General features: G+C 35.2%; 5 protein-coding genes across 5 annotated transcripts; 1 reads left to right on the top strand and 4 right to left on the bottom strand.

Moving 5' to 3' along the window:
• Positions 1 to 2918: 2918 nt before the first annotated feature.
• Positions 2919 to 8520, bottom strand: PPL_05188 (type A von Willebrand factor domain-containing protein; the record flags this gene model as incomplete). The annotated part of the gene is made up of 5 exons (XM_020576082.1): positions 2919 to 3627; positions 3712 to 3797; positions 3908 to 4848; positions 4953 to 6960; positions 7045 to 8520. The coding sequence occupies 5 exons, from the start codon at positions 8518 to 8520 to the stop codon at positions 2919 to 2921; spliced, it is 5220 nt and encodes a 1739-aa protein (XP_020434071.1).
• Positions 8521 to 9059: 539 nt separating this feature from the next.
• anapc11 (anaphase promoting complex subunit 11) lies at positions 9060 to 10728 on the top strand (the record flags this gene model as incomplete). The annotated part of the gene is made up of 8 exons (XM_020576081.1): positions 9060 to 9116; positions 9497 to 9515; positions 9591 to 9618; positions 9910 to 9931; positions 10162 to 10205; positions 10260 to 10378; positions 10473 to 10572; positions 10710 to 10728. The coding sequence occupies 8 exons, from the start codon at positions 9060 to 9062 to the stop codon at positions 10726 to 10728; spliced, it is 408 nt and encodes a 135-aa protein (XP_020434070.1).
• A 114-nt stretch (positions 10729 to 10842) lies between these two features.
• med25 (putative mediator complex subunit 25) lies at positions 10843 to 19732 on the bottom strand (the record flags this gene model as incomplete). Its single annotated transcript, XM_020576080.1, is given in 13 exon segments — positions 10843 to 12365; positions 12385 to 12672; positions 12807 to 14670; positions 14759 to 15073; positions 15665 to 16229; positions 17040 to 17133; positions 17283 to 17438; positions 18015 to 18243; positions 18324 to 18486; positions 18569 to 18692; positions 18775 to 18922; positions 19006 to 19447; positions 19659 to 19732. 13 exon segments carry the CDS (start codon positions 19730 to 19732, stop codon positions 10843 to 10845), a joined length of 5985 nt encoding a protein of 1994 aa, XP_020434069.1.
• A 583-nt stretch (positions 19733 to 20315) lies between these two features.
• On the bottom strand, positions 20316 to 24269 carry PPL_05185 (C2 domain-containing protein; the record flags this gene model as incomplete). The annotated part of the gene is made up of 5 exons (XM_020576079.1): positions 20316 to 20831; positions 20923 to 21035; positions 21893 to 23699; positions 23754 to 23900; positions 23985 to 24269. The coding sequence occupies 5 exons, from the start codon at positions 24267 to 24269 to the stop codon at positions 20316 to 20318; spliced, it is 2868 nt and encodes a 955-aa protein (XP_020434068.1).
• Positions 24270 to 24741: 472 nt separating this feature from the next.
• On the bottom strand, positions 24742 to 25542 carry PPL_05184 (SANT/Myb-like DNA-binding domain-containing protein; the record flags this gene model as incomplete). Its single annotated transcript, XM_020576078.1, has 1 exon — positions 24742 to 25542. One exon carries the CDS (start codon positions 25540 to 25542, stop codon positions 24742 to 24744), a length of 801 nt encoding a protein of 266 aa, XP_020434067.1.
• Positions 25543 to 25767: the final 225 nt, after the last annotated feature.

Raw genomic sequence — 25767 nt, 5'->3', positions numbered from 1 at the left:
AAAGAGGTTATTTGCTCAATGATAGTTATAATTATTAAATTGTTTTTTTTTTTTTTTTTTTTTGTTTTAAAATCTATATATATTATAAAATATAAGTGGAAGGTTAGTAACTCTATTATTACTGTTACTTTTATCACTATTTAAATAACAATAGATTGTGAGATTGGGGAAAATATGAAGAGTAAGGATTTTTGGTGTTTTTTTTTTGTGGACAATGTTTGTTTTAGAATCCACACACAATTATGATTATTTATATTTAGTGAATAAAGAAAAAGAGATAAACGAAAGATTTATAGTTATTAAAAAAAAAAAAACCAACCTTAATAAATAAATTAATATTAATATTAAACAAATATATAAATATAAATATATCTTTTTTTGTTTTTATAATTATGTTAATAATAATAAATGTAAAATGATGTATTATTTAAATAGGTTTTCTTTTATTGTTGTTGTAATGGAACACACACTATTTTTATTAAATAATAATATTTAATTATTTATTTTTTTTTTATTTTTTAATTTGGCTTGTTTGTGGTGTTATAACAGAATAGTAACATATGTGTTTTTGTGTGTGTGTGTGGATGAAATATGTGTTTATTTATATGTGGTGTGGTGTGGTTATTTTTAAAAAAACAATTACAATCAGTAATTTAAATTTTCAATACAATAATATTAACAAAAAGACATAGAATTAGAAAAGAGTTTAATTTTATTAGATATCTTGAACATTAATAAAGACATTGAGTTGTACATATATATATATTTGGTGTTGTTGTTGAAATAACACTGACTTTGGAAATTAATGTGTTGTAGTGATGTGGGTTGTGGGTATATTATTATGTTATATACATGTATGTAGAAGTGTGTAATGCTAACTATTGTGGTAACTACTGTATTGGTGATAGATGGATGGGTGTATGATGATGATGGTTATCATTATTATTATTATTGTTGTGATGGAAAAGAGTGAGAAGCGAGTATTGAGAGAGTGAGAGAGAGAGAGAAGAGTTGATTAAATTGATGAGATGACCTGTCATACTGATAGCTAGTAGTAGGAGGTGATAACAGTTGGTCTGTACAACATTGTTGAAGATGACGATTCACAACTCAACCAAACATTACTGTTGTTGTTGTGGTTGTTGTTGTGGTTATTGTTGTGTGGTAGTAGTCATGGACAAATTTATTATTAAATGATATTTATCATTATTACTGACTCTATCACAACTACTGTTTTTTGTTTTTATTTTTGTATATGAGAGGAGACAAATAAAACTTTAGTTATATATTAGATATTCAACTCAATAAGCATCAAACAACCTCAACATTAATTGAAGATAAAGTATACAACATGTTGTTGACTATTTGATGGTTGAAAGAGCTGTTCGTTAATGATATATTTAAATCATATGATGATTTGACTGACGAGAAGAATGAAAATGAATAGGAGAGAAATTTTGAATCTAAACCTTTCAAAAGTAGTGAGCTTGGAAATAGAAAGTTGACTTGTCCACTAATACTGTTGGTTGTAGATATTTTTTAAACAATTGAGATATAAAATGTATAAATAGATTCATTAGATTGTTAAAATTGATAATAAATTTAAATTGATGTTGCTGTGTGTGTGAGTGTGTACTGATGATGTATCAAGGTATCGATCTACCAAGTGCAATCCGATAGAATATGAAAAAAGTGTATAAACTTAATCCAGCCGGCTGCTTGCATATTAATTTACTAATGCAGCATAGAATGAATGTATCTTTTCCAAAAACATAAAGAGAATCAAATTTGTATTGCAGATCCCAAATATTATTGATTTGATTGATGATTATAAAATAAATTTGATGACTTATGATTTTTAAAGTAATCCAATTAATTGTTTAAACAATTCACGCCAGAATTATAAAATTTTGAAATACAATTGGAAAATCGATATGATTGACTTTAACCAAAATAATTATTAAAAAGGATAGAGTGAGTGAGAAGTTGTAACTGTGGATAATAACATTTTTAATAATCTATAACTCTGGATAGATTCATCTGTTGTTATAACAACTATATATATTAAAGAATAAATGGTAATACCTGTTGTTATTTATTTTGTTATTGTAGTTGTTTTTGGTAGAAGGTTGACTGTGTATCAATAAAATATAAAGATACTATTTACGTCTTTTTAACAATGTTTGTATCAAGATCAATACAACAATAACAACTTTACTATATCTATCTAACTTTATATATATGCTTTTTTATTTTATTATATAATATATTATATTATGCTATCTATTTACTTAATAAATAAAAATGATAACTAAATACAATGATAAATCATATTAACCAAAGTTATACTACTAATAAAAGTATTTACAAATGTTACTGTTTGTATCAGGTGTTTGGTTTAATGTGTGTGGAGTTTGATTATTATATTTAGAATAAAAAGATGTAGTTGATAGTGATGGGGTGCTTAGATTTTTAAAGGTAGGATAATGATAATAACATAACAATTATCATTTAAACCCCTTTTTTTTATTACATACATAAAATTTAATTTATTTGATTGCACACAAAACTACTGTAATAAAATTTTTTTTGTTTAATTAAATTTTAAAGAATTTTTTCGCAACAATAAATGATCAATAAAAAAAAAAATAAATCAACTTTTTTTAAATTTTGCAAATTTTTCGCTCCAACCTACTCTCCTAAATTTGGAATTATTGTTTTTGAATAATCACGATCTTATCCATTAATTTTGAGGTGAATCAATTTGTTTTTAAGTTGTGGGTCATTGTTACTTCAAAAACCAAAAATAAATATTGGTTGTAATTTTGTTTTTAAGTTTCTTTTTTTTTTTTTTTTTTTGATTATATTTATATATTTGAGATTTTATTTTATATTTTTAAAAAGTAAATTCGAATTGATTAATATTCACTGATCAATCTTGTAGCTTTCTTCAAAATTTCGTCTAATGGTTTGGTTGGTGGATTTGGTTGTTCGTATTCAGCGTTCAACCATTCGAGTGTCTTGTGTTTGATTAACTCGAGATCCTCTTGCTCCTCGGTAAAGTTGATCTGGATGAATGAGTAGGCGAGACAGGTGGCCCAGATGTTTGGATGAGTGAGCGACAACGAGTCAGAATTCTCGGCGTTCTCCAAATTCGAGAGTGGCACACTGATGACACCGGCGAGTGGTTTGTTCAACTCCCAGTAACCGTCGGCCTTTTGCAACAAAATCAAGTGCTCCGAGAGTGTTGGCTCCGCCGATTGATCCGACGATACAACAACCTTGCTGGTCGACAAGTATGGGAAGTACTCTTGGAAGAACTCCTCTTGCAAGTACTGAGTGTTTCTGTTCTTTGGACGGAACAACTTGAGGATATCGAGGTTGTTGGTTTTTTCGTACAACTCTGCCAAACGGTCGGTATCCGCTTGATTCTCGATGGCCATAAAGGTTTCCTTGAGCATCGATTCAGCTTTTCCGTTGTCGACCAAATCAATGTAGGCTTCCTCCAAGTAGTTGAGTGGGAAAACTTCGGCTTCTATACAAACACCAACGACTTGTGCCAAAAATTTGGATGCGAATGGAAGATCGATTTCGATATCTTCGATACTATCTAAAACTTCCTTCAAACTATTTATATAGATATTTGTTATAATTGATTAGTATACCAGTTTGTTTTAGATAACTAAACAATAGTAATATAATAATACATACCCTTCCTTAAAGTTCTCTGGAGTGTACATTTGTGATAAGATAAGAGAGTGAATCAATTCTAAAACTGCATCCTTCTCTTTGTCTCTCTTTTCAAATGATTTATTAACAATAATACAAATAATCTAAATTTGGATTGGAAGAGTAGTTAGTATATTTATATTTATATTTAAGGTGTTATGAATGAATTGATATTTACCTTTCCATAGAGATTTGGATAGTTGAGTTCCTTCAAACATTCGATGGCTTCATCGACATCTCTTGATTCGACATATTCGTCCAAGGTCATGGAAATAGTATCCTCAAGCTTCTCGGTGGTGATTTCGTTGTTGGTATCTGGCTTGGCAGGAGTTGGTGTGGCAGTTGGCTCCAATTGAGACTTCTTTGGTGATCCTTGTGGGAAATCATCGTCATCCAAGACACTGAACATATTCTGTCTTTGGTTGTCCTTCTTGTTGGTACCAGAGGTCGAGTTTCTGAGTGGTGAAGTGACACCTCCCTTGATTGGAGTGGAATTGCTGCTCGAGTTGAGCTCGTTCTTCTTTGGTGTCTTCTTGTTGTTGTCCTTTGGTGACTTTCCAGCGATCTCCCAACCGTCGGACTTACCGTCGGACTTGCTTCCCTTTCCAAAGATACCACCCTTACGAGGAGTAGAATCACGGTCTCCACCACGACGATCATCACGATCACGTTCACGTTCACGATCACGACGCTCTCCACGACGATCTCTACCACGTTCACGATCACGGTCGTCACGATCTCCACCACGACCTCCATGTGCCTTGATGAAACGCTCTTCCTTGTCGTGGTCGTCCTTGTTGACCTTCAACATACCGGTGGTCTTTGGCTCCCAACGTTCGGATCTCAAATCCAAAAGACCGAGTACCAAGTAACGTGCTCTCGATGAGAACTTTTCGTTCTCGGAAATCGAGAGGAGAGTGCTGAAAGTGGTCATGATGGCTGGCTTGGTTGGATCGGCATCCAACTTCTTACCGATGGTAGTAATTAATTTTACAACACCTTCAACGATATCCTCAGAGGCTGATTCCTGAGCTTTACCCAACAAAAACTTTATACATTGAATAACAATAGATTCTGCCAAAACAGAGTGTTTATATAATTCACCAATGAATTTGATATCTATAAAGAAGAAGAAACAAAGAATAAATAGAATTAGTTTTTTTTTTTTGGTTAATATTAAAACTTGGTGAAAATAAATGAATGTCTATGTATTGTTAACTTACTTCCAAGTGTTCTTCTCTTGATAAAGAATTCTTGTTCTTCTTGATCCTCCTTGGAGAGTGCTTCAAACTTGGAACGATCTGGTTTCTCTTCGAATACAGATTGACAGTTGAGAATGACCTCACGCTTCAATGTGATGTTGTTTTCGAATTTGGGGAATTTGACATCGAGATGACCAGACATAATAGCGTAGACTGCACTGTACTTTTGATCGATGATGGCCTTCTCAAAGAGAATCTTGGCGACACCCTTCAATACCTCTTCGTTTGGAATGGTGATCTCTTCGATTGTCTTGATCAAAGTGGCATAGGTATCCATGGTGATACGATTGAGATTGAACTTGAACTTCTTGTAGATCTCAGAGTATTCACCGGCGGTATCCTTGGAGAAGATCTTCTTGACTGGCACAGCTGGTGGGTGAGCTGGTTGATTCTTAAAGTTGTCGTGATGACGATCCTTTCCACGACGGTTCTCCTTCTGACCAAAGATGGCACCTGGCTTTTGGTGTTGATTCAACAATGAGCTGTATGGCTTGAGCTTCTCTGGAATGAGTGTGTTTGAATCGATATAACGTTGTCCGAGAAGGAATTGAATGGAATATTGTTTCTTTCCGGATGGTGGTGAGACAGAGTTGGCAGCGGCAATGTTGGCTGGTGGCGCGGTCGAGGTGGTTGGGTTGGAAACCATACCGAATTGAGACAAACCGGCTTGGATAGCAGCAGCAATCTTTGAGGCTTGTGAATCGGCAGCTGGAGCAACAGCTTTAGCTGGTGGTTGGGCAGCAGTAGTTGATGGAGCTGGAGCTGGGGTGGTAGTTGAGGTAGTTGGGGCGACTGAAGCATTATCCTTTGATGGTGAAGCTGGAGCTGGTGTTGGGGTTGGTGTGGCAACAACTGGAGCTGGTGTGACAGCAGCTGGAGCTGGAGTTGGTGTAGCTTCAACTGGTGCTGGAGTTGGTGTGACAGCAGCTGGAGCTGGAGTAACAGCAGCTGGGGCAGGAGTTGGAGTAGCTTCAATTGGAGCTGGGGTGGTGACAGCTGGAGCAGGAGTTGGTGTAGAAGTGACTGGAGCTGGAGTGGTGGCAGCAACTGGAGTTGAGGTAGCAGCAGCAACTGGAGTAGTGGTAGTGGCTGGAGCTGGAGTTGGGGTAGCAGCAACTGGAGCTGGAGTGGTAGTTGGTGCGAGTTTAGCTGGAATGGTAAATGGAATTGATGGGTGACCTCCTTGCAAACTCTTTGGAACAAACTCTGGTGAGTTAAACTTGAGAGTTGATTTCGAGAGTGGAGTGGAAGGAGTGAACGATGGTGCTGATGGTGAGAGGTTGGAAGTGGATGGGGTGAAAGGTGGTGATGTTGAAGAGAGTTGTCTCAATGGTGAGATAGTTGATGCTTGTTGTTGTTGTTGTTGTGGTTGAGCGGTTGTGTGGTGTTGGTTCATGTTGGTTGGGATACCGCTGGCAGAACCACGAAGTGAAATCATGGCACTCTCTGACAAAACGTTGTGTGGCAATGGTGAATCCTTGTCGTCGGCAGCCAAGAAAGAAGTGTAGTTGGTAGCCAATCCATATTTGATACCGAGCTCAACAATACGCTTGGTGAGACGGTCAGACTCGGCTGGATCGGTGGTATCCAACAATTGATATTGCAAGTCGGAAATCAAAGTGTAGGCAGCCAAACAATGAATCATATCACCTTGCTTGACGTCGTCACCCTTGATTTGGATCTGGAAGGAAACGGGTCCGTTTGGTCCGTTGGCCAACAACTTGACGGTACCATTGAACTTTTCGTCCTTGCTCAAGATATTGAAAACGGTAAGACGATCTCCATCAAACAAAGTTCTCAAATCTCTTGGAGCTTGCATCTTGCTGGACATGGTTCCCCAGTCGATTCTAATGTTGGTATAAGCTGGTTGTAAAGCACGCTTCAACTGTCTCATTACCTTATTCTCAATGGTTTCATTCTCAATTGCCAACTCGGCAACACCACAACCTGCATTAGCGACAACATCAACCTATTAAAAGATCATTCATAATAATATGATTAGTAAGTTATTCGAAAACAGTAAGATTTCAATTATTTCTCGCAGGTTACATACCAATTGTCTGCTACCAAATTCACCCATACCAATTGGGAAAACAGAGGTGTTGTCAGCGTTTTGACGAACCAACTCTACGATTGGACCAACGTTGGAGACACCTCCGTCGGTGAGGATAAAGATCTTACGTGGACGCACGGCTGGAGCGTTGTAGATGTCTTGGAGTGGGGCAAGAAGGTTGGTCTCACCAGACTCTGACTTGAGATTCTTGATGTATTGGGTGGCAGCTTCCAAGTTTTCACCACCGTATTGCATGGACTTGGCAAACAACTTCTTAAAGGTGGAACCGAATGAAATGATATTGAAGAAGGTGGACTTTGGCAGTGAGTGACAGAACAAATGCAGACCCTTCTTTGCGTGATTTAAATTGTAACCGGCCATAGACTCGGAACAATCGACCAAGAAAATCAACTCCATCTCTTGGGTGCTGGTTGCCAATGGGTATACCTTTTGTGGAGTGTTACTTCCGCTGGTTGGAAGTGGTGAGGATGGCGCTTGTAGTAGTTGTTGTTGCTGTACGGCAGCTGCGAAACTTGTAGTTGCCAAATCGATAGTTGGTTGTGTGGTTGGTGTGGATGGTGATTGTTGTGTGGTGTTATTATTATTAGAGAGACGTGGGTAGAAAACTAACATTAAAGCATGTGAACCGTCTTGATTTCTCTCGATGAAACCGGCTGGTTCATGTGGATCTTTCAACTTGACCAAAATGGTCAAATCGTTCTGATTGGCGGCATCAATGGGACGGGTATCCTCGTACTCGACGGAGCCAAAATTCGAATCTTCACCATTCTTTCCGATCTTTGTAATAATTTGATCGGGATGTGACGGTGATTTAATCTCAACAATAGACGATGGCATTTCCAAATCCAACTTAATTGAAAGTCCCTGCTTTATACTACTATTGTTGTTGTTACTGCTGTTGTTTAAAATCGATTGTTGTTGTTGTTGTATTTGTTCGGTTGGTTTAATATTTATATTGTTGCTGCTGTTGTTTGCTTGTTCCTCTTCAGTCTGTGAAAGTGAAGTTGGGAATACCATATATAAGTATTCACCTTGCATCGACATCTCTGTTACGTAGGTGATGATGACTTCGAGCTCCTGATACTGAACGAGGTTGGTAAGACGACACATGAAGAAGTCCTCTTCGAGGTAGGGATCTTGGGTGTTGGCTTCCTTGGCAATGTTGGCGGCAGTGTGACTGTCGAGCTGCTTGAGTGCCTCGCCGAGGTTGGTTACTTCGGCAGAGATCTTCTTGCCGTCGAGACGAATCTCAAAACCAGTGAGCACACCGAGTGAAGTGTTCAAGTGCGCCTTGAAGGTTGCTTCATCGGACTGACCGACACCGAACGCCTTTCCGATGTTGCTATAGGTCTTCTTGAAAACGAGCTGTGCGGCCAAGTCGACGACACGCGCATTCACCGACATAAAAGATGGATGTATTTGATCTCCATTTTTCTTCCACAATGCAGAGTACATTATTTATGACGAAAGTGTGTGTATATGTAAAGTAAAGTGAGAGGAGTGACAGTTAAATATTAGTGTGAATAAACGATGATGTTGATGTTGATGAGTTGTTTTTGATTTTGATTTTGATTTGGCGAACAAAAAACGACGACAAAAAAATTAACAAAAAAAAAAATGAAAAAACAAAAAATTTGCAAAAAAAAATAGTAATGAAAATGAGAAAAAAGAAGATTAATATCTATAAAATATATATAAATATATAATGTGAAAAATTATATTATAATATTAAATATATAGATTATTTACTAGTTTAAACTTTGTTTATTAAGAATAAATAATAAAAAAAAACAAAAAAGTAAAATAAAGTTGAGGTGTTTTAGTTTGTTTTTTTAAGATTAAAAAGAGTTAGTTGTAAAAGATGTAATAATATATAGTTACAACAACAACAACTTGCTAATGTTTATAAACCTAAAAAAAAAAAAAAAACAATGTTTATTTTAAAATTTCTTATGTTTTTTGTTGAAAGCGAGTGCGAGGAAAAATAAAAAGAGATGACGGAAGTAGTAACAAATTATAAACTTGTTACTTTAGACAATGAGTATGAGAGTGTGTGTTGATAAGAGAGAATAATGAATTGAATTGAACGTAATTTGTTTTTTTTTTTAATTCAATTGAAATCTTAATACCAAAAAAACAAACAAAAATAAATAAAAAAAAAACAAATAAACTAGTTTGTTGTTAAAAGTTTAAAGTTTGTTTTGTTTTATTTTGATTTAAAAATAAAAAGTTTGAGTTTCTATTTAAGGTTTTGATAATAAGATTAGATTTGTTTGTTTGTTTAGATAATTACTAATTATTATAAATAATAATATAATTATAGAAAGAGAGAAAGATAGGAAAAAAAAAATAGAATAGAAAGATGATGTTTTGTTTAGTTTAGCCGACAAACACAACTACAACAATGTTATACTTTTTTTATTATTAAAAGATAAATGAAAATGAATATTGTAGGTGTTGGTGAACTATTAACTATAAAGGAAAAATATTAAAATAAAAAAAAGATTTATTTGATCAATGTTAAGTTGAGTTGTTAGCCAAACCTGAAGCCGAGTAATTCAAAGCGAAAACAAAAAAACTATTAAAAAATTAAATAAAATTAAAAAAATTGAACTTTTAAAAAAATGAAAAAAAAATGAAAAAAAAAAAATAGAAAAAATTGTTTTTTTTTTTGATTATTATTTTTATTTTATTTTTGCTGTGACTTTACATCAGTCACTCCTTCCCAAATCCAGTTGTTCTCCAAAGAAATCAACCTTTTACAATTTTGATTGATTCAAAAAAACAAACCATTCATTGGTTACACATAGAAATGTTCATATTACCTAAAATTATTTAAATAAGAGAACCAGTTTTGTTGGGTAGTGTTTATAAGATTTCGCAAACATATGAAATATTCAATAAAAAAGTTTCTATTGATTTGATAACTGGTTTTTTGTACTGCATAAAAAATAAAGAACTACGCATGAGTATTAATTTTGTTTAAAAATAAATAAATCAAAAGACTTTGATAGGAATGTTTTTTCCAAAACAAACGAAAACAAAAAAACAAAAAAAGTAATCAATTTTTGATCATTTAATTTATTTATACTAAAGTTACTTACTACATGTAAAACAACTATGAAAGTAACTATTAAAAGGTATGATCATTTAATTACCAATTCTTGTTATTAGTTTGATTAATTATTTTGTAGATGGCATACAGTATCATCTTGGCATTGGGATGTCAATGAGGAGAGTTGTGGTATTTGTAGAATGGCATTCGATGGTTGCTGTGTAGATTGCAAGTTCCCAGGTGATAACTGTCCTCCAGGTAAATAATAGCAAATCAAACAAAAAAAACGATTCAAGTTATCATCGATATCTTCATTACTAATTAAATCATTAAAATATATTTATAAATATAGTGTGGGGAGTATGTAATCATGCATTTCATATGCATTGTATTTTAAAATGGTTAAATTCAAACAGTCAACAACAATGTCCTATGTGTAGAGCAGAGTGGCAGTTTAAATATTAGAGGAATTCAATTCATATCAAATGTATATATAAAACAAACAAGAGTGCACACTAGATCTAAAAATGAATGATATAAATGCAGATGATATTTAGTTATACCACTGTTCATTCATTTCATTAAAAAGTGCAAAAGTAAAGATATAAATAGACAAAGTACGATTACTATTTAGTTCATAGTTATAAAAGTATGAGCGAATAAATGTATATTATATTGATGATTAAGTTCATTTAATAATATAAATAAATTGATTTTATTTATTATTTCTTTCCTTTTTTTGAAGTTTGTTTGCCGGCTGACGATGTTCCACGTTTTGATCGTTTGATGTTGGTTTGGTCGTCGGAATCTACATTGATAGCGTTACTGGGTGAGGGAACTGGTATTGGCGAAGGTACAGGGATGGGCGAGGGCACTGGTACTGGTGATTGTGATTGTGTGTTTTGTTGGTTTGTATACATATTTTGTTGTGTCATTGGTTGTTGATAGGTCGGAACTACATTCATGTTAAGATTGATCGGTTGTTGTGCAGTACCTGCCTGCATTGCAATCTGTTGCATCATATTGTTAGGTTGCATCGTTTGTTGATAAATAGGTTGTTGTTGTTGGTTAAATTGTTGTTGTTGTAAATTATTTGGTTGTTGCATCATATTATTATTTTGTTGTTGATTGAATTGTTGTTGTTGTTGTTGTAAATTATTTGGTTGTTGCATGTTATTTTGATATTGCATCATGTTATTTTGTTGTTGAGCTGGTTGTTGTTGTTGTTGCATCATATTGTTATTTTGTTGTTGAGGTTGTATCATATTGTTTTGTTGTTGTTGTTGCATATTATTTTGTTGTTGTATGTTGTTTACTTGTTGTTGAGGTTGCATCATGTTATTATTGACTTGTAGAGGTGATTGTTGTCCGGCACCCATTGGTCGTGGCTGCATATTGTTTATCATTTGTCCGGCAACCATTGGTCTTTGTTGAATATTGTTTATCATTTGAGGATTATTATTGAACATCTGTTGATTCTGTTGATATTGTTGGAACTGGGGTTGGAGGTTGTTTGGTTGTTGCATCATATTGTTTTGGTTGGGTTGTTGTGGAACCATATTGTTTGATTGCTGTTGTTGGTTGTTTTGCAGGTTCTGTTGTTGTTGAATGTTCTGAAGGTTTTGTTGTATGTTTTGAAGATTCTGAGGTTGATTTGGAATAAAGTTGGTTTGTCCTTGTTGAATGTTTGGATGCATTTGGTTTTGAAGTTGATTAAATTGTTGTTGTTGTTGTTGTGGGTTGTGGAACTGTCCCTGTTGCTGTAGATTTTGTTGTTGATTATATAGGTTTTGTTGTTGTTGTATGTTGTTTTGTTGTTGTTGTTGATTGAATTGTTGTGGTTGTTGAGTTTGTTGAGTTTGATTGTTTTGTTGTTGCATGTTGTTTGGTTGTTGTTGTTGTTGTAAACCAACCATATTTTGTTGTTGATTGACAAGCTGTTGTTGTGGTGGTTGAGATTGACCAACTATCTTTTGTTGTTGCTGTTGTAGTGTTTGTAACATTTGTTGATTTTGTTGTTGGATACTCATTGCTGTTGGTTGTTGTTGTTGTTGTGGTACTTGTTGCTGCTGCGAGTTTGGTTGCTGCAGTGGTGGTTTGTTGTTGTTGTGGATTGGCTGTGCAACACCAACACCACCTGGAGCACCAAACGACTGAGCTCTTTGGGGTGGTTGGTTCTGTTGAATGTTGTTTGGTTGTTGTGGACTCATCATGTTGTTTGGAGTGGTTTGTGTTGATTGAGGTGCTGTTTGATATTGATTGACCATCTGCTGCTGCTGCGGTGCCTGCTTGGCTACCATTGCCTGTTGTGGAACCATTCCATTGACGGCGATTGCCGGTTTGAACTGTGGATTCACATTCGGTAGACTGGTGCTTCTTGGTGCATTGGGAGAGGTGTTCATCATTCCAACGTTGTGGTTGGTTGTTGGCGTGTTGGGTAGCGGTGAGTTGGGTGTGTTTGGTGCCGAGTGGTTGAGAGCCTGAGGATTCTGCTGTTGGAGTGGTGGCGGTTGTGCATGTGGCTTCAACACAAACTCTGGTAGCAGGAATCCCTTGAGAATGTTATCGAGACACGATAAGAACATTGTTTTTCCGGGCAGTTCGACGATTGCCAAACTCTTTTCGTCGTGTAGCTTCTTTACGAATTTGATGTATTCATCATCCATGCCGGCAACGTTTTGCATACTCTGCTGACGACTAAATCCAAGTTGAATTGCATTCTTCATGTGATGCATCAACATTTCATTGTTGTGTTCAGTCATAATTCCGCTAATGACGAGTGTTTCAGGCCAACCGATGCAAGGGTTGATATTCTCAATGGTGTTGCGCAGCACAGTGGCGGCGACGTGTGCAAACGGCAGTGGTTTCGACATGTCGTTGAAGCCAAGCGAGCCAGACCATACGATATCAGGTTTCTTTTGTTGTTGTTGCTGTACAAAGTTATTGGGATTAGCATGTTGTTGACCGGGTGGCGAAGAGTTGATGTTGTTGGCAGAGCCTGCAACCGCAGAGGCATTGTTGATTGTGTTGGCAATGGGTGGAGTTGCTGGCGATGGTTGTGAGAATGCTTGTGATGACAATTGTCTTTGCATGTTATTGGGTGGTGGCGGTCTCTGTCCGTTTTGTAAAGCTTGTGTTGCTTGTTGTTGTTGTTGGTTTGGTTGGTTCTGCTGTTGTTGTTGAATTTGAGATGCTTGTGGTTGTTGTTGTCCATTAAGCATATTATATTGATTGGGATTCATTTGAGTCATTTGTTTGTTTATCAGTGGCGAAGGTGATTGAGAAGGTGGTTTGGCATGTGTCATTGGTGCCTGTTTGGCAACCATTTGTTGTTGTTGTTGTGGGTGAGGAGGTGATTGCAATCCTTGTGTATTAATATTGTTGTTAGGATTGTTGATAACATTATTATTCTGTACATTATTATTGTTTACAAAAGTATTATTATTTGTATTGTTGTTTGTGTTGTTGTTGTTGTTGTAGTTTACATAGGGTGATGATGGGTGAGTGACATTTGGTGAAAGATGGTTTTGTATCTGTGGTGGAATCTGATTGGGTTGTTGCGGTGAACTTTCTACATTAATGTTGGTAGGAGTATGAAGCTGATTGTTATTATTATTATTATTAGTGTTTGCAGGTGGTTGTGGAATTAAATGATTAGGACTGCCACCCATTTGTATATTTGGTGGTGGCGGTTGTGGAAGATAGTTTGGAAATTGTTGTTGTGGTTGTTGTTGGTGTTGATGAACTGGTGTTTGTTGGTTTGATTGTGGGGATTGTAAGGATGGAACAATTGAAGGCGTAGATTGAGTAATATCAATAACCTCTGCATTTGGAGGAACACCATTACCAACATTACTATTATTATTATTATTATTGGTATGGCTTGGCATGGCCGGTGTTGTTTGGTTACTTGATAGATGTTGTTGTTGTTGGTTATTGATATTGTTAAGATTGTTTTGTAAACTAGGTGTAGAGGGAGAGGTGATCGACGGAGAATTTACAACTGTATTGTTTGAAATACTTGGACTTAGATAGCCATTTAGTGGATTCGTTGTATTGAGACTCGGTGACATTAAACCATTTGGAAGTTTCTGTGCAGTGTTATTGTTATTGTTTGTTCCATTTACCAATGGAGTAATATTGTTACTATTGTTGTTGTTGTTGTTTGGTGTTTGTTGTAATACCTGTTGATTTGCTAGCTGTTGTGTTGGTTGTGGTTGTTGCGATGGCAGTGTTGTATTACTATTATTGTTAGTATTATTATTGGTATTATTATTGGCCAAAGTATTTAGATTGGTTGTTGGTCCATTTGAATGAATGGGAGGTGACAACAGCAGTTGTTGTTGTGCTTGATCAGCGACATTATTATTGTTGTGATTTGCCGGCAACTGATTTGTATGATTTATATTGAAATAGGGCAGTCCTCTTAGTCGAACAAAGTTTGGGTTAGATTCAATAGTCAAATCCTCGAATTCATAACCATTTCTCTCTGATATGTTCTTTGTGAATTGATTCTTTTGAGGACATATAAAAGACAACATTATCTTTTGCTAAAAAAAATAGAATAAAGTAATAATAATATTAATAAAATGGTCATTGACTGAGTTGTTATCATAGTATATTTGCAAACAAACTTACTTGTATACATTCATCAATGTGTCTATAACAATCTCCAAGATTACAAAGTTTACAAGGTGAAATTCTTGGCTGGCTGTTGGAGATTAAAATAAAACTCTTCTCATCAGCACTCTTTCTGGAGCTGATGCGAAGTGCCGAACACAGACCTTCTGCTACTGCATTGCCATTGGTGAATCCACCGCCAACAAACTTGGTATTGACCATGCAATTAAAGAGTTTGGTCAGGTTGTTTGTCAACTCTGATGGATTGACAATGTAGTCTGCATATGGCGGATAATCTCTAAAGAATATCAATCCATAGTCTATATTCATATCCTGCAGGACGATAGAAATGAAATTTGTAAATTGTCAGTAAGGTAGGTATGTCGATTCATTTATCATCAATTCATTCATTATTTTTGTTTAAACCATTTTTGCACTTATGATGGTGGGTGAGATTTGTCATGAAATAAATTTTATAATTTGTGGTTTGTAAAAAAAAAAAAAAACAAAACACATTTTTGTGCAAAACCACCACGACAATTGGAGTTGAAAGTGTGGTGTGGGGGTTTGGTTCTGGTGACAAAAATCAAAAATCTCGATTGTCATGATGTAGGTTGTTGTGTTGTTTGGTCGTTAAACAAATTTGTTGTTGCTGCCAACACACAAAAAAAAAAAAACAAACAACAAAATAATCTCTCCACATTAATCTCCTTTTTTTTTTTTTGTTTTTGGGAATTCTCGACCTCCTTCTCGCTTCAGCATAATTTTTGTTTAAAGGAGTGAAGCGAGAGTGTGTGGAGTATATTATCTTTTTTTTTTGTATAAGATATGATTATGTTGATGATGATGTATGGTTATGATTATGATTTACTTATTGACTTTTTGATTGAATGAATTGATTGATTAATTAAAAAAGTAACATACAGTCGATGATTCTAATGAGGCTTTTAAAGGATCCAGATAAGTTGATTTTAAAGTTGGGAAAAAGTGAGACATCATTGCAGTTGTGTCCATAATAAATATGACTTGTTTTGTTTTCTTGGTGTCTGCAGGTGACTGCAGTGCATTGTTTGCCGAGAGTGTCGCATTGTTGTTGTTGACATTATTGAAATACATCTCCTGTGAAAGACCATTACCGTTGTTTTGGTTGTTTTGGTTGTTACTATTTCCGTTGGCATGGTTATTGTTATTATTGTTTCCATTGATTCCTTCAATATTGATATCGAACCACTGTTGTTGTTGTGGTTGTGGTTGCTGCGGTAATGATGGTTGTTGTTGTTGTTGTTGTTGTTGCTGTTGATCCAATGAATGATTGATCTGCTCAACAACCATGTTTGTATTCGGAATGTTGGTATTGGTTGAATACGAACTCTGAGGTGGAATACCAGTGTGACTGGTATACTGTATTGGTAGTGTAGTCACTGTTGACATGTTTTGTGGTGATGGTGGTGGTTGTTGATGTGTTTGTTTGGTTTGTTGATTTAAAATACTATATACAATAGAGTACTCTTAATCTTGCAGTCACTGTTAATTCTCCCCTTTTTTAACAAAAGTGGTTCAATGATAAGCAAGATCTACTGGTAGTAGTGAATCCAATCTAATCTATCTATATAACTTTCGATCGATCAATATTCACTGACTTGTTTTTTTATTTTACTGTTAATTGATTGATTATTAAGTTGTTTGTAGAGTGTGTGAGAAAGAGAGAGATAGTTTAAGTTAGTTTATATATATTTATATTTTTAAATGATTTTTTAAGGTTGGTTGTTGGATTATGAAATAATAAGCATAGCAATAAATAACTATTAAACAAAACTAAACAAAACAAAACAAAACAAAATAACTAAACTAAATGAAGAATGAATAAACAGTGACAATCAATGTAAAATCGATTAAAATAAAATGTTATTGTCAATCTAAGTTATCTAATATGTATCTATTTTTGTCAAAATCGACATTAGATTGTATTATTCTCTGATGATATTGATGTAAATAAATAAAATATTCTTTTTGTAATTTTTTTTTATTGACTGTGTCTTTTTTTTTTTGTTTAGTTTATTTTTTTGTAATATAATATTTTTAATTTATATATATTTATATTTTGTTTTGGTGTTTGGTGTTTGATTACTATTATTATTATTGTTGTTTTGTTTTGTTTTGTTGTGTGTGGGTAGTGTTTTGTTTTTTTATTGTTTTGTTTTGTTTTTTTTTAGTTTATTTTTTTGTGTTGTTGTTTGTTTTTAGATTATTATTGTTATTGTTGTTATTATTTAATTATTCTTATTTTTTCAAATTTTACCAATTAAAAATAATATTATAAAATGAATGATGAGTATTATTTAATTCTGTTTTGTTTTTTAGTGTGATGACAGGTTTTATAGTAGTAGTACTGACTGAGAAATAAATATATTATATTTTTTTTAAAACAAATTGGGTGGTGGTTTTTTTTTTTTCTTAGTTTTTTTTTTTTTTTGTCTTTTTGAAAAAGGAAAATAAATTTATTGTTGGCACCAAGCAGGTCCATTCACTACTATTTATATACTATATGATAAATCAATCATCAAAGAGTGCTCTATTGCGAAAACTTTGGTGTCTCTATTTAATGAATAAGTTGGTGATTTTCCTTCATAAATTTCCGATGATTGTTGATTGTGTTTCGATTGATTACTGATTGTGATTGATTGATTGATTGAACGAACTAATGAAAATAAATGATTGTTGTGTAGCGTCAAATGATCTTAAATCTTAGTTTAAATTAAGATTTATATAAAATCAATAAACTTACATCTATTTTTTTTGTCTTTAGAATAGAGAAATAAATAATATATATAAAGAATAAAGTTATAAATTGATTTCTTATTTTTTGAGGAGGACAAAATATATATAAATATCAAAAATAAAAATAAAAAAAAAAAAAGAAAAATCAAAATAAAATTAATCATGATTTTTGCAGATGCAATCAAACAAACAATGGGTATCATTATTTTTTTAATTTTCGAAAACTCCTGGTTTTAGCATTTTTAAATGGAATATTTAAAACTTGATTCTATTTTCTTTTTTATTTTATTTATGAATTGCAATTATGATTATTATTTACATTTTAATGTTAAGACTTGATATAAAAATCAAAAAATAGAATAATTAATATGAAAATTGATTGATTTGGACCAAATGATGATATAGCTTTGTTAAAAAGGCACCACTTCACAAGTCCTGTCAAAACAGTCAATTGAAAATTTTCCATCTTTTTTCAAAATCGGTGGATTAGGATAACCTATGACACCGGGTGTTTTCAAGCCAGATCCAGTGTTTACTATAACTATTCTATCGGAATGTTTGATTACACCACTGTCAACTGCCTTTTTTACGCCTGCAACCGCAGCGGCACCCTCTACACCCAAAAATATACCTTCTCTCTTTGGAACATCTGTGTACATTTCCAGGATTTCATCTTCTTCCACCGTTATAAAATGACCATTTGTTTTCCTAATTATACTTATTATCTATTATCATCATTATTAAGGTTATTATATTATATTTTAAAGATAACAAAAATGTTACTCCTAGTAATAAAAATATTTACCATAAAATCACCAAAACTCTTTGGAACTCTCATACCGGTAGCAACGGTACTCGCACCTTCAAAAATAGTACAATGGGTTTCATCTTTATCATAGGCTTCTTTCAGTGGAGAGCATCCTTTTGCTTGTACTGAAATAAATTTCGGTAAATTACCTTCTATCCAACTGTTGTTTATAATTGTAAGCGTTCCTGTTAATATTGACAATGTAAAAAAACCATAATACCAATCAAATCTTTGAAACATACCCTAATTCCTTTAGTTCTAAAAAAGCTTTATAAATTGCAATCAAACCAACTCCACCACCAGTTGGATATATAATTACATCTGGAAATTTCCATTTTAATTGTTCTGCAAGTTCAAATCCCATAGCTAAGAAAATATATATTTAGAAAAAAATTGAAGTGGATTAGAAAAATGTTGTTTAGTTCTAACTAAGCATTGATAAACCTACTTTTTTTTCCTTCCAATCTATATGGTTCTTTTAAAGTTGATACTTCAAAGCATGTTTTATCTGTTTTTAAATATTCTCCAATTATTTTGCCACAATCATTTATTAATCCATCTACTAATACAACTTTTGCGCCAAAAGCAATTGATTCCTAAAGTAAAATAAACAAAAAATAATTAAAATGAGTTTCAACATTGTTAAATTAATTTCCAATGATATCTCAAAATACAATACCTCTACCGCAGACTTTGTTGCATCTGTTGGCATTGCAATGATTACATCAACTCCACCTCTGGCGCCATAGCATGCCCATGAACTTCCAGCATTTCCATTGGTTGGAAGTGCCACTCTTTTTACTCCGAGCTCTTTGGCTCGCGATAGAGCAACCGACGAACCTCTGCTCTTGAAGGTGCAAGTTGGCATCTGACTTTCATCCTTTATAAATATGGTATCGACACCGAGATACTTTTCCAGATTGTTGGCTCGTATCAAAGGTGTCATTCCTTCGCCCAGCGACACAACATTCTCTTGGCTACGCACCGGTAGCAGCTCGTGGTATCGCCAGAGTGAAGGTTCTCTTCCGTCCAACATAGACTTACTCCATACCTTTGAGAGTCGCTCAATGTCGTATTTAACCATCAAAGCCATTCCACATTCTCTACAAACATTTATAATTCTTAAGAATGAAATGAAATATAATTAATTAATTACCAACCAGGTGGAAAAATAAAAAATATAAAAATAAGTTTTTTTTTTTTTTCGCACAGTGAATGATGATTTGTTTGCAGCATGTTGTTTTTTTTTTCGTAAGATTGTCAGCAATCCATCAATATCAACACGCTAACTACTCATTTCTTTCTCTTTAAAATATTTTTATAAATACTTACTGATCACAATTGTATGTAGTAGAACAACTTGAACATTCTAAACAACTTATATATGAGAATATGTTTCCTTTCATTTGTTTTTTTTCTTGATTTTAAAAAAAAACTGATCTTAATTCTTATTTTTATATATTGATATGATATTTGATTGGATAATAATGAATTAATTTAAGCTATATATTTAATATAATATCATTTCTCTATTTTAACTATTTACTTTAGTTATAATTGGGACCAGTGATGAAATCTTGTCTTTTTTTGTTGCTTTTTTTTTAATACTCTTAGTTTTTTGGTCAAAGCAGAGCGTTACACAATTCAAAAACTTGTAAAATTTACTAAAAATAAATATCTTTGTTAGATTTTTTTAATAAAAAATAACCTTTGTCACAAATATAAACTTATTAATCAGTTTTAATATTAACTGATTCAGTTTTATTTGTTATAAAAAGTCAAATTTATTTAATGTTATAACTAACTTTAAAATAAACGTGTTATACACATAATTAATTTAACCTTTTAAAAAAATTAATAATTAATTAATTATAACACCAAAACAAACAAACGATTTTGTGTTTAACAACCAATTCACTAAGGATTTGTAAAATACGATCTCGAGTTATAACACAAACTGTTATTATTATTATTATAATATTTTTATTATTATGTGGTTGGTGTTTGTGTAGTTGTTGTTGTTGTTGTTGTTTGATTGGTCGTTGTTACTGCTGCTGATTTTCTATTCACTTGTAGGAACGAAGATATTTTTTGTATTGCAACTTTACCACGATTCGATTTCTTTTGTGCGACACGCTCCTCACGTTCTTTTCTCTCTTTTTGTTTCTTTTCGATCGCTGTCTTTATGAGTGTGAATATATCGAGTTGCTTTGGTATCTCTTTGAGGTTGATGTTCAGCTTCTTCAGGTAGGTCAAATCGGGCTTGAGGTTTGCAAAGTTGATATTTTTCAGTGCTTGTTTCAAGCCGAGCGGATCAAAGTCGCGAACACCGCTGCGGATTGCCTCACGATACGCCGCCAAGATGATCATGAATCGCTCGGATTCCTTATCGATTGCTTTCTGCGTCAGACCTTCACCGTCGACAAAGAAGAACTCACCGAAACACTTGACCATTCCGTCGATTAGATCGAGCTGTTGTGTCGTCAGTTCGAAATCGTTCTTCTTCTTGGTTGGGAAGATCATCTCGTCGAGCACACTGATGATGCCCGACCAGAGACGCTTCAGTAGCTGCTTGGTCAGCGGGTAGTAGAGATACTGCGAGAAAATCTGAAGTTTGTTGGCGATGTACTGTAGCAGTGGAGTCAACTGAATGGAAATCGGAATGTTTTGGTTGTTGATGTTGGTTAGTTGATCGATATTCTTTTCGATCTTTTGGAAAAAGTCGACGACTACGTTCTTGGCTTTGTCGGACGGGTCGATGTCGACGATGCGGTAGATCTCACCGACTATAACCGGTGCGAGACGGTCGTATATTCTGTCGACCAAAGTATTGACGTTGTTCTGAATGGCAACATAGGATTGCGATGACATTTCGTTGACGATCGACGCCGAAAGCTGGTAGGTGTCCATCATGCGCAGCAACACGGCGATGAGATCTTCGGTGTGTCCAAGACACGCTTGGATATTGTTGAATCGCAGTGAAACTTTCTGGACTGTCTTTATCAGCTCGGGCGAAAGTCGGTCCGTCAGCTTGAAGATGTCGTCGGCAGCGGCATCGAGCGCAGCCAAGCTTATATTCTTGATGACATTGGTGTAGTAGATGACAGTCTCTGAGATGACCATTGTGAAATTGCTGAATATCTCAAAGAGGATGTGCTGTCCATTTTCGTGTTGCTTCTGCAGATCCTCCCAACGCAGACTCTTTATCACATCGAGTGCGTGGTAACAGCCGAGTAGAACTTCACCGACCGACGCCGAGTGTAGAGTGTCATCGCTCACCGGTGTCCATGTCTCACTCTTACACAGCTTGTCTACCAACTCTCTTAGCTGGCCAGCAGAGTGAAGTGTCCACTGCAAAACACATTGCTTAAACAGTATGGCGATGGGCAACAACTCGCCACTGGGATGAACATCCATAAACTTAACGGTGAGTTGCTTCAACTTGAAGTACAGTTCCAAAAACTCTGACAGCTCCTGTGGATTATTCGCTCCTTTGGTTGTTAGCTCATTGATCTCCTTGGACAACTGACGATTGAACAACTCAATCGATATCAACAGGATGTTACATTCACTAGGGAAATCACGACTATAGTACTTCTTATCTACGTCGAGATTAAACAAAAGAATATCACAAACTCTGACTAGACAAGCTGCTTTTCCTCCAGTGTTTTGTGTCTGTGCTGCCGTCAGTGATTCGGCCATGCTCAACGCACATTGATAACGCTTCTGATAGAGATCTTTCAAGAGATCCGGTAGTGGCGGCAACTCGGACAGTTCCGACGATCTGAATAGATAGTAGACATCGATCAATGTCTTCATAGCACCGGGTGGATTGTTCTGTGGAAAAACAGACTGGAAGTTGAATATCCAATTCTTAAAGGTCGGTGCCAGTCGCTCGACTATGCCGTTGAGTATCTTCTCCTCTTCAAGCGTCAGTCCAATATCACCAAACTTGAAATCGATAATGTGTTTCAGCAAACCTCTAATCTCTGCAATGCATTCGAGTGCTGAATGCTCAATAACAATCTTTGTAAGATGTTCCAACAACAAGAGTTTACTTGTAGATTCGAGAATTCCATAGCGATCGGCATACTCTTTCAACAACATCGTTGATTGTGTTGAAAGAATCGACGATGATTTCGAACTATCGATATTGATAGTTAGTTTCTTCTTTTGAGAAGATTTAGTTGCGGTCGTTGCTGTCATTGCCGTACTGTAGTTTGCTTGTACCTCATAGTTGATCAATCTCTCCAATAGGATTCGGTAATAGTTTACATGGTTGGGAAGTGCCGTAGCGACATCTGGGAAAATGAGGTAGTGGAACTGAAGTCGGATGTCACCACTGATCTTTGAGCGAGAGGATCGCTTCTGAAGTTGATACCAATTGACTTCGCGCTTTGTGAACGCCATCAACTCCTTTGCGGTGAACTTGTACTTGCCAAGAAAGTGATCTTTCTCCTTGGTGTCCCACAAGCTAAATTCAATCTCAGAGTTCATATTCAACTTGGTGATGTGGAATGAGAAGTGCTCTTTGAATACGGGATTGACTCCACTCGATTTCTTTGTGCGCTTTTTCTCGCCAGCAAACTCCACTTCCACCACTGGATCCAGCTTGGTATTGCCTTCCTTTAGGATGAGATCGCGTGCCTGCACCACCTTTATCGCTATGACACCGAGAGTGTCTTTATCCTTGTGTCTGATGCCCCAGATCGATTTCAGATATTCTTCGCGCGGCTGTATCAGAGGTGCGACTCTCTGCAGCTGTTGCTCCTCGTGCTTCCGCCACGACTGGAAGTTCTTCTCGCTCTTGAACGCCGCGCGACTATAGAATGGATTGGCATCGATATTGATCTTTCTACACTTCATCTGGTGCAGCAAGAACTCCTTGCAAGACAGCGACTTTGCCTTGAGATAGGCGATCTTCTCTTGGTAGCTATCGAGCTTCATTGCCGCGCGAATAATCCTCGACTTTTCGAGATTCTCAACGGAATCCACAGCCATCGAGAGAATATAGTTAAACTTTTGTATGCTATCGTTGTAGAGCGAACTTTCAATGCCATTTGCACTGCTGCCGCTTCCGCCACTGCCACCGCCACTGCCGCCGCCGCCGCCACCACCAGCATGTTGTAGTCGCCTGGCATTCTCTGTCAGATGATTGGCAAACGACTTTTGAAGATAAGCCAAACTGTATTGTGATTGATCACGCAAACTATTGAGTGTTTCATCGATGAACTTCTCGAGCGACTGCGCTAGAATCTCAAACTGCTTAGAGTCCGACTCTGCTTCCTTTCGCGCCACACCCAAGTAGTAAGAAAACACCTCGTTGACACACGACAATATCGATTTGATAGTCGATGGATTCTCAGTGATCATCTGTACAAAGTAGTTGTTCATCGATTGCACTACCTCTCTCCTATAGGTACTAACCGATGTATTCAACGGATAGAACAAACAATAATGTATATTCTCAAACACCTGTATACTGTCTTCGATTCCAACCGCTGTTAATTGACCTGTTATCACTGGACTAGTAACTAGCTGTTGAACAGCATCTTGTTGATCGAATTTCAATGTCTAAACAAATCAAAACAAATCAAAATAAATCAAAACCAAACAATTAGATAAGATATGTTATTGTGATAATCTATTTCTACATACTAAATCTTTTGTATAGGATATCTTTTTATCGGAAGTAGTTGTCCACATTGAGAATAGACCTTCTTTCGATGCCTTAGCAGTAAAGTCTATCTCTACACGATTCTTTACGAGTGGTGTAACTATTAGGTTTATTGTGGGTACTGCCATTGGTGGTGATGACAAAGAATGACTCGATGGTGACAATGGTGACATAGGTGTTGTACTTGCACCGCCATTCGGTGAAACACCTCCATTTACACCCTTTGAGTTTGGTGATGATATCATCATTGTTGTAGATGATGACATACTTTATTTATTGTGTTAGATAAATAGATAAGATAGATAGATCAACTACTAAACACTAATCTACTAAAATCTAAATACTGATTCGAAAAATAAATAAATAAAAATAAATAATGATACAAATAAATTGAATTGAATTATAATGAATGATGTTTGTGTATTTTGAAGATAATAAATAACGAAATAAAAATAAAACAAAAAATGTTTGATTTGTTTTTCACCACCTTTTCACACTTTACAATCAAATTAAAAATTTGTTGGTGATTTTGGTGAATGATGTCTTGTCTGAAAAAACCAGAATTTTTTTTTGTTGTCATGATTTGTGAAAAAAATCCATCCACGGTTTTTAAAGTGGAAAAGGATGGATATTTGTTTTAAAAATTTAGAAAATAGGAGAAAATTGTGTTTGTTTGTTTGTTTGTTTGTTTGAAAAATTATTATATATATATTTTATTAAAAAAAAAAAGACTATTCTCTATTTTTTAGTTTTAGTTGGTGTTTTGGCTGCTGGTTTACTGGCGGTTTCTTTTGGCGAGACGATTGGTGATTCTGTGGATTTCTTTACTGGCGATCGTGATCTCGAGCTGGAAGATGATCTTGAGAATGAACGGGAACGTGATGCCGATCTGGAACGTGATTTCGATGATCTCGAACGGGAACGTGATCTCGACTCGGACGATGATCTGGAACGTGATCTCGAACGGTCTTCGTCGTCGCTGCTGTCGTCCTTGGACTTGTCGTCCTTCTTGGTCTTCTTGGGTGTGGTGATGCCTTTCTTGACACGGTCCTTGTGGTAGTTCATGTGCTTTCTGATCTGCTCCTTGGTACGTGTCTTTATGTGATCGAACAACTTGTGAATACGATCGATGTCGCTCTCTGGATACAACTTCAATCCTTCAGCGAGCAACTCCTCCTCCTTCTCTGTCCAGACACCCGAGTTGATACCGGCTGGCTTTGGTTTGAGTTGACGATTCTTCTTTGTTGGAGTGTCGGTAGTGCTACCGTTGGATTTGCTGGACTTGCCGTTGGCAGTCGAAGAGCTACTGCTGGAAGAAGTCTTTTGCTTCTTCTTGGTGTCTTTCTTCTCGTCGGCCGAGGATTCGTCGTCGGAACGATCTCTCTTCTTTGGGTCGACGAGCTTCAACTTTTTCGAAACGATAGACTTCATCTTATTGCAAGCAGAAATAATATCCTCCAACTCTGATTCCAAGGTTGTCAATTCCTCCTTTGAAATTGGAGTGTTTACTGTTGATGATGATGACTTTGATTTACCCATATTTTATATACCTTTTTAAAAATAAAACCAAATTTTAGAAAGAAATAATAGTTATTAGTTAATTGATAATTAAAATTTATCAGTCGTTCGCCAAACACAAATATAGCTAAACATGTCAAAAGAATCTGTCAACTTAAATATCTGACACCATCACACTTCACACACCGCTAAAAAATAAAAACATCAAAATCGCATTTTGGTCTAAAAAAAAAAACAAATTAAACA

The sequence above is a fragment of the Heterostelium album genome, assembly GCF_000004825.1.
Source record: "Heterostelium album PN500 unplaced genomic scaffold PPL_scaffold5, whole genome shotgun sequence".
NCBI lineage: Eukaryota > Evosea > Eumycetozoa > Acytosteliales > Acytosteliaceae > Heterostelium > Heterostelium album.
Note: the sequence above shows the minus strand (reverse complement) of the source record. Positions and strands in the feature narration are given on the sequence as shown.